This window comes from Spermophilus citellus (assembly GCF_964194105.1).
Source record: "Spermophilus citellus genome assembly, chromosome: 5".
Taxonomy (NCBI): Eukaryota; Metazoa; Chordata; class Mammalia; order Rodentia; family Sciuridae; genus Spermophilus; species Spermophilus citellus.
In genome coordinates this window covers 167,277,071-167,296,334 of record NC_138186.1, presented here as the reverse complement: position 1 = coordinate 167,296,334, position 19,264 = coordinate 167,277,071, and the positions used below count along the sequence as shown (strand labels likewise).

General features: G+C 43.6%; 1 protein-coding gene across 1 annotated transcript in view; it reads right to left on the bottom strand.

The window, feature by feature from the left end:
* The window catches only part of SLC22A3 (solute carrier family 22 member 3), an 88,701-nt gene that overhangs the window by 22,516 nt on the left and 46,921 nt on the right, over positions 1–19,264 (bottom strand). The window contains exons 4-5 of the mRNA XM_081295317.1: positions 18,814–18,982; positions 17,848–17,965 (exon numbers count right to left, since the gene is read on the bottom strand). Coding sequence (XP_081151443.1) covers positions 17,848–17,965; positions 18,814–18,982 — 287 coding nt within the window. The remainder of the gene's footprint in view (positions 1–17,847; positions 17,966–18,813; positions 18,983–19,264) is intronic.

Here is a 19,264-nt window from a genome sequence, read left to right as displayed (position 1 = left end):
CACATGCTGTGGAGTCATCTGGCATGAGTCCCTTGGTAAGGAAAAGATGCTTTTTTTTTAAAAGATGAATTTCTGTTTATGTTCAAGTATCTTAAATTCTTAAATATATCACTTTGACTTGGCAACATCTATCTCCTAGGCTGAAGGCAAGGTAACTGTTCACTAATGTACACACAAGCAAGTAATACCCAGAGCCCTTGCTACCCTGTCAGTAGCACCCAGGTGCTTGCTCCTAAGCATGCCTAACCAAGACCTTGACAGGGAATCTGCATTTTAACTCCACCCCCAGGGGACTGAGAAGCAGGAGTCAAAGAACAAGTCCCAGCTCCTCTGCTGAAGCCTGGGGCTCAGTTCTTCCCTGGGTTGGGAAGAGATTGGAGCCCCAGGGCTTCGGAGCAAGAACAGCTCTGCACATGGTCTGCTGTGGCAGGGTGGGGACAGTGCTAGGTGGCTATGCTTCCAGCCTTGCAGTTTCATCTGATGGTCCTCAGCAAATGACTTCCACAGGCCGCCTCATCGCACAAGGGAAGAGGAGGCCATAAGAAGAGGCATCACTCTGCTGTGGGGTCTGACGTGGTGATTTATTCAGTGACTCTGTTATCACACGTTCCTACAGGCTCTCCCATCTGGAAGCTTCTCATTGTGTAGAAGTCTGTGTGAATAAAATATTATTTGAGGACGTTGGGCTCACCAACTTGGAGTACCAGGAACTACCCTCTGAGATGGAGTCCCAGGAACAGGAGGGCGGGGTGGGACTGGGAGGTTGCAGGTGACTGCTGAGTTGTCCCCATGGCCTTCCAAACACTGTCTGGCGCAGGACCCCACTGGTCAGACCAAGCCAGCTCCAGAGGGGCCAGTATTCTCAGACCTAACGTTACACAGCTCTAGCCACCTTCTGGCCCCACCTGGCATATCCAAAAATGAGGACTTGCGAATTTCCTGCAGGGCTTTGCGACTTTTGGAAAACCTCGTTATACTTTAAAACAAGAGTAGATAAAATATTTATCATGCAAGAGCTCATAAGGAAATACTGTATAAAAATTATCATGAATGATCAATGCTTATTAAAGTAATTAAAAATATATTCAAGTCCCTGGGACCAACATAGCCCAATCAGAATAAAACGTGAGCCACATAAGTTAAAGTTTTCTAGGGTTGGTGTTAAATAAGGTAAAAAGAAAGAGGCAAGTCAATTTTAATGATGTCTCATTTAATCCAGTCTATCCAAATAGCATTTCCATATATCATTAGTATGAAATTATTCACAAGGTATCTTATATTCTGATTCAGGTGACGTTTTTGCAAGCCATTGTGCAGTCAGTCTACTCCACAGTCCCTCTCAGTTCAAGCTGGCCACGTGTCAGACTCAGCACTGCCCCTCAGGACAGGCTACTGCAGTTCCCAGGGCAGGTCCAGACAACCAGGGCCCAGGGGTTCCTCCGCAGAGATCTTTCACTCCCGGAGTTCTAGCTGGCCCGGAGGAGTCCCTCCCTGGCTCAGCTGGGCTGGGCGTGCTGCCCAGCACAGCACAACAACCAAAGAGCCTCCACCTAAGAGGCCCCATTAGGGACCCAAGCGCAGCCCCAGTGTCAGCAAATGGGCCGCAGCTGTGGATCATGTGTTGAAACATTTCTTCAGTTCTTAAAAACAAAACTGAGAGAATTTTTAGTTTTTTGCAAGGAGAGAGGAGGCAAGAAGAGAGTCACTCTGAGCTCTAACACTCCAATCCTGGAGCCTGAGCATCTGGGGGGAAAACACCAAAACCTGATGTTAGTGGACTGACTTAGAAGCTCTATTGAACTCTCCAGTAGCTCCAATAGATGACAATTATCATGATGGAAACAGAAGAATGCTCGATCAACTTTAAAATCGCCCAGTGTCGCGTCTTCGACTCCAGCAGCACATATGGACACACACAATTTTCAGTTCATGACTAGGCACATGGAGTGAGGGCAAGACACTGGTAGGCCAAGGGTTCTTTCTGAAGAGGAGAAAAGGTTAGTGTGAGTGACTTCGACCCAATCATCTGATATGTCAGTCACCACCACAAACTGGTCCCTCACATTCTGAGCAGCCTGCTTCTTGGCCTCCTGGTGCTTCAGAGTCATTTGAGTGAGAACATGGCCGTCAACACCTGATCCGCAGCAGGTGAACCCAGCCAGAGCCTCCTGCTCACAGCTCCCGAGTCTGCTCCAGCCACCTGGGTGCCAGCAGGATTCTAGTTCATATTAGAACTAGACCCGTTGGACGCCTGGCGAGGTCCTCTGCCTGTTCCTGGGATGGAGCAGTTTCCACCCCGGCCAGGGACAGGCAGGGTGAGTGACAGCAGGCACTGGTCACACAATACTCAGGCAATGGTGATGGGTGCCAGTCCAGTCCAGTGCAGTCTTCTCAGACAGTGAGCAGGTGGGGCCTGCTGCCTGCTCTGCTCCAGCCACCATGCTCCTTCCTACAGTACCTACAGCCTCTCAGCCACCCAGCAGTGGGAGTCCTGCATGGTGCCTGGGGTGCCCCACCTGTGTGGCTGCCAGGCATCTCCTCCAGCAGGTGGCTTGGGTGTTTTGACTCCCTCTGGGCTCTGAGCTGGCCCCTGCCTTCTGGCCCTGGTGCCCTTCAATTGCTTCCATTTCCACGTGCTCCAGTGAGCTCTGATCCTTTGGGTTCTGTCCTTCTTCTGTCCTCAGTGTGTCTGGACACAGTGGTTTCTCTGACCAGAAAAGGGTCTTTGCAAATGTTTCCATAGGCCCTGTCAATACTGCATTTGCATTTTGGTCAAATTATTTTTTAGCAGGCACAAAAGGGCAATCTTCTCCTTCACAGTAATAATATGAACTAGAAATTTCGCACGTACCTTCCCAAGTCCTGTGTCTCAGTTGAATCCTGTATTCTCAGTCATCTTTTGTTTTTTTCTTTGAAAGGAGATTTGGGGTAGTCATTAGCATTGATTGCCAAATACTTTGACTCCCTCCTTTTCCACCCTGTCAAATGGTGAGATAAGGTTGCTCTTCTGGGTCTCTTGCAGTTGGGTGGGGCCACCTCCCCAAATCTGCCAGACTCATGAAGATTTAATTGCTGAAGCAAGAACTGCTAAAATCCATCCTTTCCTGCAAAGCTCCAGTGGGGGCCGTGAGAAGAGCCTGGACTACAGATGGTGGAGAAGCCCCTGTGAACCTGCATGGCGTGCCCAAGGATCCAAGCTTCGCTGTATTCAGTGTACACCCAACTGGGCCCATCCTGAGAAGAGTCTGAGGAATCCTCAAGTGTAGGGAGAAAAGAACCCTTAGAGTCCACATCTTCCTCTCCATAGGAATTTATTATGCTAAGAACTAAATTTCTCTTTTGAAGTAAATGAAGACCAGTTGATTTAAATTTTTCACAATTGAAAAATTAGGATTTTGTGGGGTTTTTTTGTTATAATTAGTGTCCTTGATCATTAAAACTCCTAAGAAAATGAGAACTACTGCATTTCTACTGTATTTTCAATTAATAGGCACTAACCAGCTTATCACAGAATAAAGCCATAAAAGTGTGTTGGTGAAGCAGAAAGAACCTGGGCAGATCTGCCACCCAACTGAAGGCGGTCAGCTCCAAGTTGTGCCTCTGCCTGGTCATGAAAAAGTCAAAAAATCAAACTCCAGCCCCTGAGTAGATCTAATAAAAGAATTTGGAGAGAATGACACAGTCTCTTTTAACAATTATGAAATGGACTTATGCACAGCATCCCTTTTGAGGGGTACACAGGGTGGGCATTATTCATTTCTTAAAAGTAGTAATTGGAAAAGAAATACTTGGGTGTCTGGGTAGAGGAGCAGATCACATTCCTTCTGCCTTCGTGGGGTGGCTGTTCAGGCTCTGGAAAGGACTTCGGCATCATTGGAGGGAGGAATAGTTAGAGAACAAAGTTCAGGATGAGGAAGTGTGCTTAGAGAATGAGAGGTCTGTGAGGCCTTTCCTAACACAAACATAGCTACCTGTCAAGACCAAGTGGGTCTGTGTGGACTCGAGGTCTGGATGCTGTGGCATCTATTTCTGCAGCTGTGCACAGTTTTACACGAGAGCGCCATTCCCCATGACAGCCACAAATATCTGCAGCTCAGAAGCAGGCATTTAAGGCCCTGATTATTGGAATCCTAGAAGTCGCAGGCAGGGTTTGGTTGGTGAACTCATTCAGATTCAGAAATGGTGACCTGGCAAAAGATGCTGCTGCTTATTAGCTGACGCTTGGAAACTCTCTCCAAGAGAGGCTCAGGTGACTGCTCTGTGCAGAGGGGCATGGTGAACTCCACTTACAGCCGAGGACAAACAAAACAATAAGCAGAACAACCTCACATGGAATCACTCAGAGGGCATCTCGAGATCTCCTCCATTTTCAGTGTTTCCACATTGGACAGATATCCAAAAGTCTCCTTCCATGTGTGACTCAGAAAGACGTTAGTTTCAACTGGGAACACTTTCCAAAGAAAGTCTGGCTTAGTTGAAGAGTTGGAGATCAGTTTCCATCCTCCTCAATGCATATTTGATCTTCCAGTGAATTGTGGAGCTCATGAGTAATTTCCTTTCCTAACGGCTCTTGACTTGATTTATTGTTCACCAGCATTTTTCTTTTTTTGCTATTTACGCAGAATGTCCTTTAGAGAAAGATGAGATGCTTTTATGTGAAGCCATGCGCGTGTGGCACACGCCACCCCTGGAATTCCAAATCTGAACCTTGTTGGGTGTGTGCAGTCCTAACACTCAGTTCTGGACCACAGTGACATGCACTAATGTTACGCTGTGCTTACTACTGACTCTGACATTGAGCTGTGACCTGATCTACTGTATTCCAACAAATATATAGATTAGATTTCTTAATTAACAGCTAGATTTCAACTCAAATGTCTTTCTATTTATACATGAAATAACCACTATTAAAACAGAGAAAGATTTAATCTTTTCTTCAACTTCAAAGGAATGGGAAAATTTACATTTAGTTCTGTTAAACATATCTATAAGCTGCAAGAAAGTATAGCTAAAGAACTATTGTGAGTAGGGAGAGACCGAAAACAGATCAAAAGGAGGGGGGAAATAATAAAGATAAAAGCAATCACAGAGAATGGGAGGAAATATAAAGACTTCTGGATGCACACGGAGAGACATTTTTGAAAGTGAACATTATACCAAGGTTATTTAAAAAATAGATGCATTTACTGGACAGATGGGTTAGCAAATGAAGCTAAATTGCTGTGTGGTATGTGTCTCAATGTTCTTTGATTTCTGGGACAATGTTGGTTACATTAAGATGGATTTTCTAGACACATGGTGACAAAATAATGTGATTCAGCTTTTAATGTAAAAAACATTTTCACTGCAATGATTAATAATTAGCTTGCTGGACTTGAGAGGCTGGTTCTCTTTAGACAATCAAGAATACAACCTCACTTTCAGAGGTGTGGAAAGAAAGGCTATCAGCAACCCTACCTGAAGTTGCACTCAGTTGACATCAAAAAGTCTGTCCCCTGCTAATTCTAGAGCAGCCAGAAGAAACAGAGTGTGTAAACTGTCCGAACTGGGGAGCCATCACTCCGCCTTCACTGAGCCTGGTCAAGGCCAGGTCTCGGAGAGCTGTGTGGAAACGGAGAGCTGCACACACTGATCAAAACACATTAGAAGGAGGTGCTTCATCTCTATTCAGTATCGTGCTGAGTACTCATTCAACAGGCTTTCCCCAGTCTCCTTCCAAATCTCAACGGAGGGGCCCTGGCTCTGAAATGTCAGCAGGAAAGAGAACAAAGATCTGCCCTTGCGAGAGAGGGAAGCGACTGTGAACCACATCACTCATCTCTCCTACGTAGCTGGAGAACTTGTCCTTAAGGTCAGTGAAGGATCAGATAATGGGATAACTTCCTTAATGGGACAATGACCTTGAGTTGAAGGGATTCGAGAAGTTGTCACAAGCTCTCTGTTTGTCAAGACTTGAAGAGACCCCTCAGGTTTCCACCACGGCAGGTCATACCTGGAGCTCTGAAAGCAACTGCCACGAGGTTCAAGGGATGAGACCGACCTCATTTGTGCCTACAGAGCAGCGACTCCTGTCCTTTTTGAGTGAGCACTTCTGGTTCATGTTAAAATATGTAAAGGTTGACCACACAATAATAGTGCTTTTAGTTTCTGTTCATTGAAACCACATAATGGCACAGATTTCCTAAGATTCACCACATAATGGCTCAGATTTCCTAAGATTCACCCTATAATGCAGTAGTGATACTGCATTGGCTTTATCCAAGACATATTAATTCATTCTGCAGACAAGGTTTGATTGTAAATGGTTTGTGGACTTTTGCAATAACTCCATGGTCCCTAAGGATCTGAGGCCACTGGGAAGACAAGCCATGTGATTCTTCCATCAACTCTGGAGCTGAGGATTATAGCTGCCAGGAGACAGGAGTGTGGGAACAGGAAGCTGCAATCTGTCGGCCCAGGGCTCCCTCTCGGGTCACCCTCCATGCTCATCACAGGGGAAGGTGATGATGTTTTTCTGTTACATGAGAGGTTGTCTAGCAGATAAAGTGCCCATCATCCGGGTCATTTTTTCTAACATTTCCTATGTTCTGCAACCAACATATGGGCCTCTATTCTTTAGGGCTTCCTTTATTCAAATCTTCCATCAGACATGCATTAAGAATATGGAGAGGGAAGGCTTCTTCTCCATCAGTTTCTCTTTCTGTATGTTAAACTATATTTTCTTCTCTCCAACAGCAAACAGCACAGGTCTACATTTTGCTTCAAACTGAGAGGTCCAGCCATCTAGTCCTGTTTGTATGAGTAGCTAGGACCATCCTCAGGCCCCACATGAAGATATGCTCCCATGCCAAACAATCCAGATGTTCTTCCCTCAGCCGTATGGTTGAGAGAGCTTGATTTTAATTCTTTTTAGGGAAGAAAGGATTTATCCCATGAATACGGAGCCCAGATGCTTTGTTTACTGTCTTCTTGATGGGATCTGCAGAGATCTCATCTCGATGTGCTTTCTCCTGTACTGTGTAAAGAAACTTCCTCATGTTTTATTTTCTCAGAAGGGGCACATCTGTGCATCCAGCATTCAGTCTAGCTCGGGGGAATTTAAATGGGCTTCACCTGCTCCGTGGGCCATGGATCTTGAGATGATTTCATAAAGAAAGGCAATTATTCTGATGGGTCAAAATCAAGCAAGCAGTGCCATCATGGTAACAGCAGCTCTGGATTATGAACGATGCTGGGCCTCCTGCCAGGGCACGGCTGGGCAGAGTTGTGTGGGGCTTGTGCTAGTTGTTATTGCCTCGACTGAGGAAGGCATCCACAGAAAGTGCATTTTCTCATTTACTCGTCGTAGGGAATTTAGATTGCAGAAACTCGTTTTGCCCAAAACCACAAGAACAGGCCAAATGGCACAGAAACAGAACACTTGAAAAAGCTGACCATCTTTCTCTGTCTCATAGCTGGAGCATGAAGATACAAAGAAGGGATCAGAGGGCTGTTCCCTTGGCAAACACTCAGAACAGAAAAAGAAATAGCAAACTTGAACTTGTTCCTCTATTCTATTAGACAGAAACCCAGAATTCAAATAATTGAATTAGGCACTTTCACCATCCCCACAAAAGACAGCATCCAACATCAATCAGCCACAAGACCGTGAGGCTGATTGATTTGGTTTTATATTTTAATTTGTGTCATTACCACCAGGGCTTGGGCTAGGCTAGAAGAAGGATGCTTCTCTGCACACGGAGGGTTGTTGGGGTTGGAAAGGACTCTTGTTCCTCAAGGGCAAGAGGAAGGTCAATTATTGAGAAGGGAATAGGGAAGACCACTGATGGCATAGCTGGTGGCTCTAAATGTCACTGCACAGAGCATGGACTCCTCTCCCACCTCAGAACCTGTGCGGTCCTGCCTGTGAGGTTTTCTAGATGCTCCATAGCAGGAAGAGCAGGGAGAACAGAGGAAGCAGGAAGAGAGGGCTCTGGCTCTGAGCCCCACTGAGCCATGGGCTAGATCCCCAAGCCCAGAGGCCTGCTGGGGGAGGGTAGGATCAGGTCTTCCTGGTTGGCGCTATTGCCAAGGGCCTGGGGACTTTTCTGGAGAATAAGCTCTGGGCAGCAGCAGTCTCTAGAAAAGGTATGAATCGTCATCAAGAGCATGCCAGCATCTTGCTCCAGGACACCAGATGAGTAAGGAAAGCCACCAGATCCCGCCTTCTGAGGAGGGACCAGGCAGGAATTCAGCAGGGCCTTAGCCCAGTCTCGCAACTTAGGATTCTGGACCAGATAAAGAATGAGAGTAGGAAAGTAGAAGTGAGGCCCTGACCCAGAGGCCGAGGAAGGTGGAGGAAGCCTGGCAGGCACACAGGCTCGGAAGCTTGCACCAGATGCTGGGAGTGGTCTAACAAATTCATTCCAGGTCCCGTCCCCAATCCAGCCAGGAATCCCAGCGTCTTCTTGGAGCTCAGGGCTTGGGGAAGACTGAGAAGGGGGCTGTGAAGTCTGCAAGTGTCAATCTTTGGCACCTTCCTCTGAGCATAGCTGGGAAGGCAGGCACTGTTGGGTGGCCGACTCTACCCACTGCCTCATTCTTGCTCAGCGTGGGCTCAGAAACATCCCAGTTTCAGGAACAGCCCCTGTCCTGGGCAAGCCAGGACTGCTGGTCCCCTATGGACCCCACCTGAATTGTCCCGGGTTCTGTTAAAACACTGCCTCTTCAGGCTGTGTCACCAGACACCAGGATTGGCAGATTCGAGGGTGCACGTGAAGTTTCTAGAACTCTAATACTCCGTTTCCCTTTTGTAGAGAATACTGGGAGGAGTACAGCTCAAGCTTTAACTTGTATGAAAAAAGAAATGGCGAGATTTTGACAAAGGTATGACCCACTTATTGCAAGAGGGAAGATGCGTGAGAGTGAGTGACAGAGGGGGCCCCATCTGCCCACAGTTCCTTGTTCAAAATGCTGCTTTTTGGCAGGCATCTTGAGTTCGCCTCGCCTGCTCCCAGACTATCCTCTTGTTCTTTATGGCACATGTCATTTGCATTTCCAGTTCAATTAAAGCCAACTCAATCAACAAATGGGCCAAGGACCTGAACAGACACTTCTCAGAGGAGGACATACAATCAATTAACAAGTACATGAAAAAATGCTCAACATCGCTAGCAGTCAGAGAAATGCAAATCAAAACCACCCTAAGATACCATCTCACTCCAGTAAGATTGGCAGCCATTATGAAGTCAAGCAACAACAAGTGCTGGCGAGGATGCGGGGAAATGGGGACACTTGTTCATTGTTGGTGGGACTGCAAATTGGTGCAGCCAATTTGGAAAGCAGTATGGAGATTTCTTGGAAAGCTGGGAATGGAACCACCATTTGACCCAGCTATTCCCCTTCTTGGTCTATTCCCTAAAGACTTAATAAGAGCATGCTACAGGGACACTGCTACATCGATGTTCATAGCAGCACAATTCACGATAGCAAGATTGTGGAACCAACCTAGAAGCCCTTCAATAGATGAATGGATTAAAAAAATGTGGCATTTATACACAATGGAGTATTACTCTGCAATAAGAAATGACAAAATCATAGAATTTGGAGGGAAATGGATGGCATTAGAGCAGATTATGCTAAGTGAAGCTGGCCAATCCTTAAAAAACAAATGCCAAATGTCTTCTTTGATATAAGGGGAGTAACCAAGGACAGGGTAGGGACGAAGAGCTTGAGAAGAAGATTAACATTAAACAGGGATGATAGGCGGGAGGGAAAGGGAGAGAGAAGGGAAATTGCATGGAATTGGAAGGTGAGCCTCAGGGTTATACACAATTACATATAAGAGGAAAGGAGGGGTATGAGAAAAATTATACAAGTGGAAGAAACGATTTATAGTAGAGGGGGTGGAGAGAGAGAAGGGGAGGGGAGGGGAGGGGAGGGGAGTGGAGGGGAGGGGGGATAGTAGAGAATAGGATAAACAGCAGAATACATCAGTCACTAGAATGGCAATATGTAAATCAATGGAAATGTAACTGATGTGACACAGCAATCTGTATACGGGGTAAAAATGGGAGTTTATAACCCACTTGAATCAATCTGTGAAATATGGTATATTAAGAACTATGTAATGTTTTGAACAACCAACAATAAAATATATATAAAAAAAAAAAGCCACATGATGCTCTGGGCCCCTTCCCCCCAGCATTTGTGTGGCTGAATGAGAGCCCAGTGATCTGGAAGCTGTGAGGGGGAATTTCCTTCTGTGAAAGAAACTTCTTAATCACTAAGCTTGGGAAAGGAACTCAGGCTCCTTGATATACTCTAGATGTGATAGTTTATCAGTACTATTCTTTTTTAACTATTTCATTGTAGCATAATCTGTTTTTTCCCATTTATTCAAAATTAGTCTTATTTTTAAAAAGTTATGGTCATAGAAACTAAAAAAAAAAATATGCATTTAGATATAGTCCATTCATAGAACCCAGGCCATTTCCAAAAAAAAAAAAAAATACTATTAAATTAATTCTTGGCTACAAAGGTTCATTTTGAGTTGGGTATATCAAGTGTCCTGACATTCTCAGCATTCAAAAATATTCTCAATTCAATCGAGTATGATGGTCTGCATAGGGACTGATCATTTTAGGGATAAGCGCTTTGTTGTAGAATTGGCACCACTGTCTCTGTGAAGGGGAAGCATGCAGATTCAGTTCTGAATGTTTCCAGGGACTGCCTTTCCAGTATCCTTTATTATTTTTGAGGGTCTTATATTCTTATTTTTGACACAGGTCTGGCCTGGAGACACCTCAGGCCTACCCTGGGCCTAACTCATGTTCTCTGAATCTTGTGAGATGCATCCCAGGCAGACGGTTTTCCAGTCTCAAATCTGAGTTAACAATTAAACACAACAGTGAACAAGGCACAGTAGCTGGACTGGAACACCTCACAGCCCCATGAGCTCCATGAAAGTCAGACTCATGATGTCATGCCGGCTTTCAAAGAACTGAAAATTACATTTATAAAATGTCCCTTTGTATGCAGGTTTTCAAGTTTGCTTTGTTTTTTTTTTTTTCAACGCTGGGAATGAAACTCAGGGTCCAGAACATGCAGGGCAAGTGCTCTACTCCTGAGCTATAGCCCCATCCCCGAAAATCCCTCTTTGAAAGGAAGTGTCAGAAGCAGATATTCCCAAAGCTGGAAAGTCCCTTGCTGCAGCAATGACAGTGTTTATGTGACAATTCAATAAAATATAGAAAAAAGAGTAGCTCTCAAGGGTTAGAAATCTCTCTGCTAACTGAGGCAATCTGAAAATCAGCCTAGTACTTTCTGAGAAGGTTTTAATCTTTCATATTTTGGAAATGTATCAAAGGTGGGGTCATTTATACTAATAATGGGCTCACAGGAGTGGGTCAGAAAGCTCAAATGTCCACTCCTGATATCCCCTAAACATCCTGCCACGGGAAACACCTCTGAGCATTTCCACGAGTGAGCATGTGTTGACAAAACAAGTGGAATTCCATTTTAATAAACTCTAGATCAGCCATGACCAATGAACTGCACAAAACAAGGAAGTTATGATCAAAACTTATGAGCTCATTGATGTGGCATGGTGTTTAAATACCATTAACCCATATGGACCTATGCAGTCCTGTGGTGTCAGAGGCTCATTGTTAGCTAGAGTTGTCGCCTAATATTCTCTATGAGCATCTCCCACACAGTGAGGGTTATGATGGGGGGTGGGAGGCTAGTAGAGGGATTTTTAGGATAAAGGTCTTTAAAATCTTTGAACAACAACAACAAAAATAAAACCAGAAATGCTGCCAAAGTTACTGTCTATGGGTTTGCACAGCCCAGTTCAGCACAGGGGCCCTGGCTGTCCGACCCGTGTATCCATCAGTGTTTATTGATAAATCAAGCTGCATGATAACCATCGGTCTTACCAGTATAAAATGTGAGCTTATAGCTCACATTTGGGGGTGGGCTGGGAGACTCCTGATACAGGTTTGGGGAATCTTTGATGGAGCAACTCTTCCAATTCTGTCAACAGCCTCTGGGGCCACTAGGTGAGCCTGGGACTATTCTTCTTATGGTGATGACTGAAGTGTAGAGACAAGGCCCAGCCACATAAGCACACACAAACCTTGACTGCATGGCATCTGGTCATCTACCACCGGCCAAAGCACACTGCATGGCCAATGTCAGAGGGCAGGAAGGCTATCCCACCTACCAGGAGGTCACAGCAATCTACAACATCACAACCAACATCAGTGGAACCCAGAAGTATTTTTATCCCATGGGAATATTTACAGATAGACATCTAATCTACCTCGATCCCAAGTCCTCTGGATAACCAAACGTGTTGACCAGACTCTGACAACAGAATCAGCACTATTAACATCAACCACACTTGCACGCACAGGTACCCCCCATCTCTGCAGCACATCAGGACACCTTCACCATGCTCTAGGTCACTGAGGAAACAGGCATGTTCCATATGGCAATGACCTGCAGCTGCTGCACCTCCGTGTCAGGATGTGGCTTGCTCATCTTGAGACCCAGGATGAGGAACAGCACCAATCTGGGGGATACTGTTCTCCTGGCAAACTTTGTCCTGAATTGGGCAAAGCCCAATCAAGTAAGGTGGCCAAGTCTGGCACCAGGTGTGAAATGTATTACTTAGGGAGAGGCATTGCATAATCCTCTTACAGAGAGGGTTTGAACAATTTGGAACATTAATACAATGTCCCACAGATAACGTCACAACGTGATAAGCAAAGATTACTAAGAATTTAGTAATTCTAATTCAATTTACAGAATGACCAAGTCTATTTTTTATCAAAAAAAAAAGCCTAGATACTCAAATACTCACTCATTCCTTCTCTATCCACGAGCCTTCAATGCCTGGGGAGCAGTCATATCCTCAGATAAGTGTTGTTGTCAACACCCATGCACACACCATTCACCTACGCTGAGAACTATTACATGTCTATCATGGAAGAGTGGAAAGCTGAACCGAGTCATTACTGACCAGATGTAGAGCAAGATACAGCATGCTACAAGTGAGAGGTAGAAAAGGATTCAAAGTTGATACCAAAGGAAAATCCCATAGTTACCAGAACTTCTGAGCAAAAGAGGTGTGGTTGGGGCAAAGTCTTCATCAGTGTGCTCTGTGGGTCTGTGGGGACAGCTGCGGCTGCTTCTGACCACATTGCCAGACCCTGTGATGCCTGTGCTGTAATTTTTGTAGATGAGCCAATAACTTGCTTTTTATTTTTAAATATGCATAAAAGTTATAGTGTGCAAGTGTTGAAAGGCTGAGAACCATTGTTCTTGCTAAGCTAATCCTTATTCTGCATTGGGTAACTACCCACTGTTTAAAATCCCGTGAACCCTTTGATTTTCTCTAATTTCTACAAAACTTCTCCTGGTCTCAAACCACTTGCTTGGCATAAGTTTTGATTTCTGGACTTCTCTTCTCAGGGGATAATTGTTACAGCGTTGGTATATTCAGAGAGCCGAGGTTATTCACAGAGCAACCCATCCACAGAGTAATCCACCTGGCTGAATGTGGGAATCAAACCCAGGGTACCTATGTCATCCATGTCTTCCATTACCAAAGTCTTGGAGATTGGTGAAATTTAGGTTATCATATGGAAATGAGTGCATCATTGGATAGTTGTAAGCTAGGTCCTCAGGATCCCCTAAATGTATCAATAGTCCTCGTGCCAGTAACAGAACCAGCTGGACTTGGCAGGCGGCTGAGGCACTTTTGAGGACCGGAGAGTGTAGAGATGCCAAATATCCTCAGGCTGCTTTGAATCCTATGGATTCTTTCAAATCCATTCCAATGGCTTCCATTCCCCATGATGAGCATCCTAAATGAGGTGGGGATTGGAGAGATCGGAAAGATGGGGTAGTTTACACAATGGTAACTTCTGAGAGTCAGGATTTACTGAGAAGAGGCTCTGGAACATAGAGAGGGCTGGGCAATTCATCCCTGGGCCTGACTGTCCCTGAGATCACAGCCTGAGCACCAGATGCAGCCCAGTGCTGAACTGTGCACAAGCATAAGATTTTAAGGTGATCCTAACACTGACACAGACAATATTTGTTTGAGTCACTGAAATATGAGTAATTGATACAGGTCATGCTTATTACTGCACAAAATCTATGATAGGATCTTGCTTTGGTTTTGGTGTTGGAGTTCAAGTAAAATGCCAGTGTGCTGCCACTATTCTGAGTTATTGTAAAGGTATTTTGCACATTATTATACTTTGGAGGAACATACAGCACTTAGAGAACTACAGTCAGGCCTCTGAAGTGGCTGAATTCAGTTATTAGCACAGTGTTTTACAATGAAAATGCCAAATCCTTCCGTTTTTGAAGACAACACATTGCTTTTCTGTTTATGTTGTACAATTAGAAAGCTTAGAAATGGATGGCTTCTATTTGGAGACACTTGACTTTAAAAACCAAAGCACCCTTGAAGAAATAGGTAGTTGTTAGAGAAAAACTAGGACTTAGAAGATGGGCCTGGAGAATCTCATGGTACTGAGAGTAGAAACTGTTCAGAAAGTACCAGAGAGGTGGAAGGGCTCAGGAGCCCACACAAATAAGCTTAGCCTGCCCAAAGATGGGTACCACCAAAATAACAGCAAAGGATTGAAACATATATAATATGTTTAAATCCAGGAGTTTATAATGCGGCATAGAAAAAAACCACATAATTCACTGAACACCTTTGAATGTAGGTGACTAATTCATTTTCTTTTTAAAGTAATAAGAATTACTTACACATGTGTCCTTGCCTTTCTGGATGAACTGTCTCAGGTAACCAAAAATTGATAAGAAAATTAGGTCTTTATGTAAGTATTCCAGAAATGCATGAAGAAATCCCAACAAAACAGGAATACTATCATCCTGCAACCACTGATGAGCTCATCCATCCAGGCGGTGATCCGCAGTGGCAGTGACATCCCCAAGGAGACTTGCAAGACATGAAGTATCTCTAACAAAACTGTGCCGAGCCCTTAGAACAAGGCTAGCCAGAAATATCCAACCTCAACTGATTAAACCCTAGATCTCACCACCAAATTACAGGGGAAGACAGGAACATGCTACATCCTAAGGGATGTAATCAACAAACTGTAGCCTGAGGAAACTTCTATAGAAGTCCAACCCCCACCCCGGCCCCTGATTCTTTTTTTTTTTTCAGATGACTTCCTATTTTTATCATGATTAACACATATTAGTTGTGCAAATTAATGGAATCCACAGTGACATTTCTATCCACACATATATCGTGTCCATCCATCCCTCTTTGGCCTCCTTTCTCTTCCCTGCCCCCAGTCTTTCTCCTTTTCTCTAACAGTCCCTCTTCTTCTTTCAGGTCATCTCTCTCTTGTTTTTTATGTTTTTACATTTGAGAGAAAACATGAGATAATTGTCTATGTATGGCTTATTTCATGTAACAGGTTCTTCCAGTTACATCCATTTTCCTACAAATGACAGGATTTCATTCTTCATGACTAAATGATATTCTCTAGTGTATAGTTATCATATTTTCTTTACCCATTCATCTGCTGTTGGCCGGCCCCTGATTCTTCATGTTCAAATCACTCAGAACCGAAAAAGAGAGGAACCTATGGATTAAAGAAACTGGAAGAGGTATTCCAACCACCTTAATATACAAACTTCATGAGGAGCCCAAGGCACCAAGGAATCTGTAAAACATTTCAAGACCATCAGGGAATGGCGACACTGAAGTATTTGATATTATGGGTGATTTACTGTTGGAACAATGGCACTGGGGTTATCTTTGTATTTTATATATCACTGCCCTCCTGATTTGCTCTCACCACAGCTGTCAGACCTCATAGCTGGATCACAGTTCTGATCCTTGTACTGAAATCTGAAAGTCAAACTGAAATATTTTGCTGTTCATTCAGCAGTGTCCTGAGGATGGGGTCCATGTCCTCCCAGAATTAAGTAAGCATGTGTGTGTTTCTGTTAGAGGACAACGTCACAGGATGCAATGGCAGGATGGCTGGGATGTGTTTCTGAATCAGGAGGAACACAGGATTGGTCAGGAGCTGGAAACTGCTGGATCTGGGTGGTGGAGATTTGTTAAACTGAGTTCTTTATTTTTTAACATGTTTGAAATTTCACATGTTAAGATTTTTTTTGGAGAAAAAATAAGAATAAAGTGAAAACTCATTGGAGTAACAAAATTAGATAATCAGCAAACAAAAACCCAACACTCAGTTTTGGTAACAAAACACCAACCTCAGTAGCAAGGTACTACAGTGAATTCCCAGGACCATGTCTGACTTGAACCTGGCCTTCTGAAGACTCTCTGTCTGATGGTTTCAAACTGGAGCTACCAGGGCTTGGCAGCCACGGGTCCCCAGTGAGTTCATGGTCTCTTAGAAGCACCTTTATGCAGAACACTGAGTTACCTCCCCGTTGGAATGACCTCAGGTGCTCCTGAGCTGGGTGCCCGGTCGGGGTTCTATGGGAGCAGCACTAAAGCTGAGCCCCAGAGGGTGCAAACAGAAGCTTCTTCTGGGTCAGACTGGTCTCTTGGTGACAGCCACAGTGACACATGTAACATATTATCTCAGAAGTCAGTGCTTACCTGTTGTTTCTATATGCTTATCACCCTTGACCTAGATCTGACATTTGCTCACCTCTGGGACTACATGTGCAATATCTTCAGGCTGTTGCTTACTGAATAGCAAAAACATCCCCTTGACCATTAAAACAGTATAGACATGATCATAGCTTTGATCTCACTGTGAGGACCTGCAAGCCAGGAGAGTTGTGGAATATTTCTTTTCCTTAAAGGAATTCTCAGCTTATATGTGCGCACTCAGATAAGGACAATGACCAGCTAGTGCCACTGGTTGGAAAATGAATCAGTTTCGCACACACTTGTGTATCTGTGGACCTGGAGGTTCCTCATTAACCCCCGTGCAACAGTGACAACTGGCCAGTGGAAACCTTTGTAAGCACAGCAACTCCTGCATTCCACTTCACGCAAGAAAGAAGGGAGAAGACAGAAATCCAGCTACTTCCCCAAGTTCTGGGGAACCCGGGAAGGGATGGTAAAGCCAACAAAGACTCTTATCAGCACGTTTCTACTGAAACAAACTGAATACTATGAAGAAAGCAATGTCAGCAGCCTAATATTCTTCCAGTTTTAAATCAAGATTTACGTCTTCCCTAAATTCGTGCCTAGTATTCTTCTTATAATATTCCTTCTGTATTCTGCATTTACTTAGCCTTTGCAGCTAAAGCGAGATCGCATATCTCTTTACATGCTCTTCTCCAATTACTCGAAGGTAGCCTCAGCCATGTGTGCTATATCTCAACTGCATTTCACATCTTCCCAAGGAAAAAGAATGAGCTTTTAATTTCCCCCCATTCCTTTCAGGGCAGGGATAAAGAGGAACCCAAAAAATATTTGCTAGAGAAAGAGAAGAATGGAGGGAGGAAAAAAAAGGTAGGAAGGAAGATGAAAATAAAGCTGAAATATCACATGATTGTTTGAGCTCTGGTTTGGACAAATACTATTCCCAAGACTAAATTTAAAAACAAAACACTCTCTAAATTGAATGTCAAGGAGAGATGTGCAATTTGTGCCATCAGGATGAATCAGTGAATAGGATGAGTGCTACGTTAAATAATGCATAATGATTCAAGTAGCTTGGTGCAACTATTAAAATAAGGACTTGCATGATCAATTAGCCTCATCTAAGAATGATTTAGTCATATTTTGAGAATACACATATAATTTTTAGAAGCAAAATTGAGCATATAAGGACAAATTAATTCACTATATTTGTTACTAGTAATAAATAAAATTACCTCTGAGTAATTTGGTGAGAGATATTTCCCATTGCATTTAGCAATGTTCCTCAGGATTTTTAAGGCTTTGTCTCCTTCTTTCCGAGTGATCAGCCAGCGGGGAGATTCAGGGACCACCCTGGCAAAGAAGGAGGTTTTCTGAGTTACAAATTTCAAAATCTGAAAGTTTATGACTTCAGGTTTTCTATTAGAATGGGTCTTGCAATTAGGTACAAGTTGAGGCAATTCTCAGCTAATAATAAGCTATCTAAAACATAGAGATAATTTTGGCAAATGTATAATGAATGGAAAACACACTAACTTGATTAATGGATCACTGCTCATGAAAATCAATATTGCATTGCTCTTAAAAATAGTCCATCACAGTATCCTTGAGGCATATTTGAGAAGAACTTTGATTTAGTAAGTACTTAGAAAAGGTTAACAACTTGATTAATATAAGCTGATTTGTCCATATTTTAAAGTTAAATGAGAGGAATGATTAAAATATATCCATGCTAATAAGCATCAAGTGCATACACCTGTGGTTTCTTGATAATTTAATTTTCTGATGTTCTTAACATTTTCTATTCCTCAGAGAATTCCCAAGTAAGGCTAATTTGCTTAACAGAGCATACAGAGAAGCAAACTGATTTCACTGCATTTAATCTGCATGTTGAAATACTGGGCAGATGTAGCTGTTGCCTTATAGTTTTCATTAAGATATCGAAAAGCAAAGAAAACATATAATGCAAAACTCTATTTAGAACTTTCTGTTTTGGCATTTTATTATTTTCGGTGATAACTATGAGACAAATAATAATAAGTTATCTGTTTAAATTCTCAAGTTATCTAAAAATTCTCAAAGCCCATAGCCATTCTGAAGATGCTGGACAATTTCCCTGCTGCTAGCATTTTTTGTGTTGATCTGGATTCTACATTTCCTTGGGGTAAGTGTAAGCATGATAATGACCAAAACAACATTACCAGTAATAAAGGAGGAAGAGAAAGTTGGGCAGCGTAATGGCTAGCTGGATCCCTTGCCAATTGGGGATAAAGTAGGCAATTCCAGGGAGAATTATGATTCCAAGGGTGAAGAACATTTGAATCACTATTCCCACAATCCTCCTTTGTTTTGAACCTACTATTTCTGTCACTGAGGGAAAACAAACACAAGAGGTTAGGGAAGCTCAAGATCAGCTCCAAAATAAACAAGCAAAAAGACGTTACACCTGTTATACCCATCAGCACTGCCGAGCGTTCCAGAACTCAAGGACACGAGGCTTCCATGTTTTCTGAAACGGAGATGCTCTTTCCAGGACCACATTTGCTCTCCTCTCCCTCTGTTCTCTGCCACCTTCCTCTTAATCACCCAGCCCAGCACCCTGCTGGGCATGGGGTGGGGGAAACACAAAGAATATACCATTCGGCTTTAGGA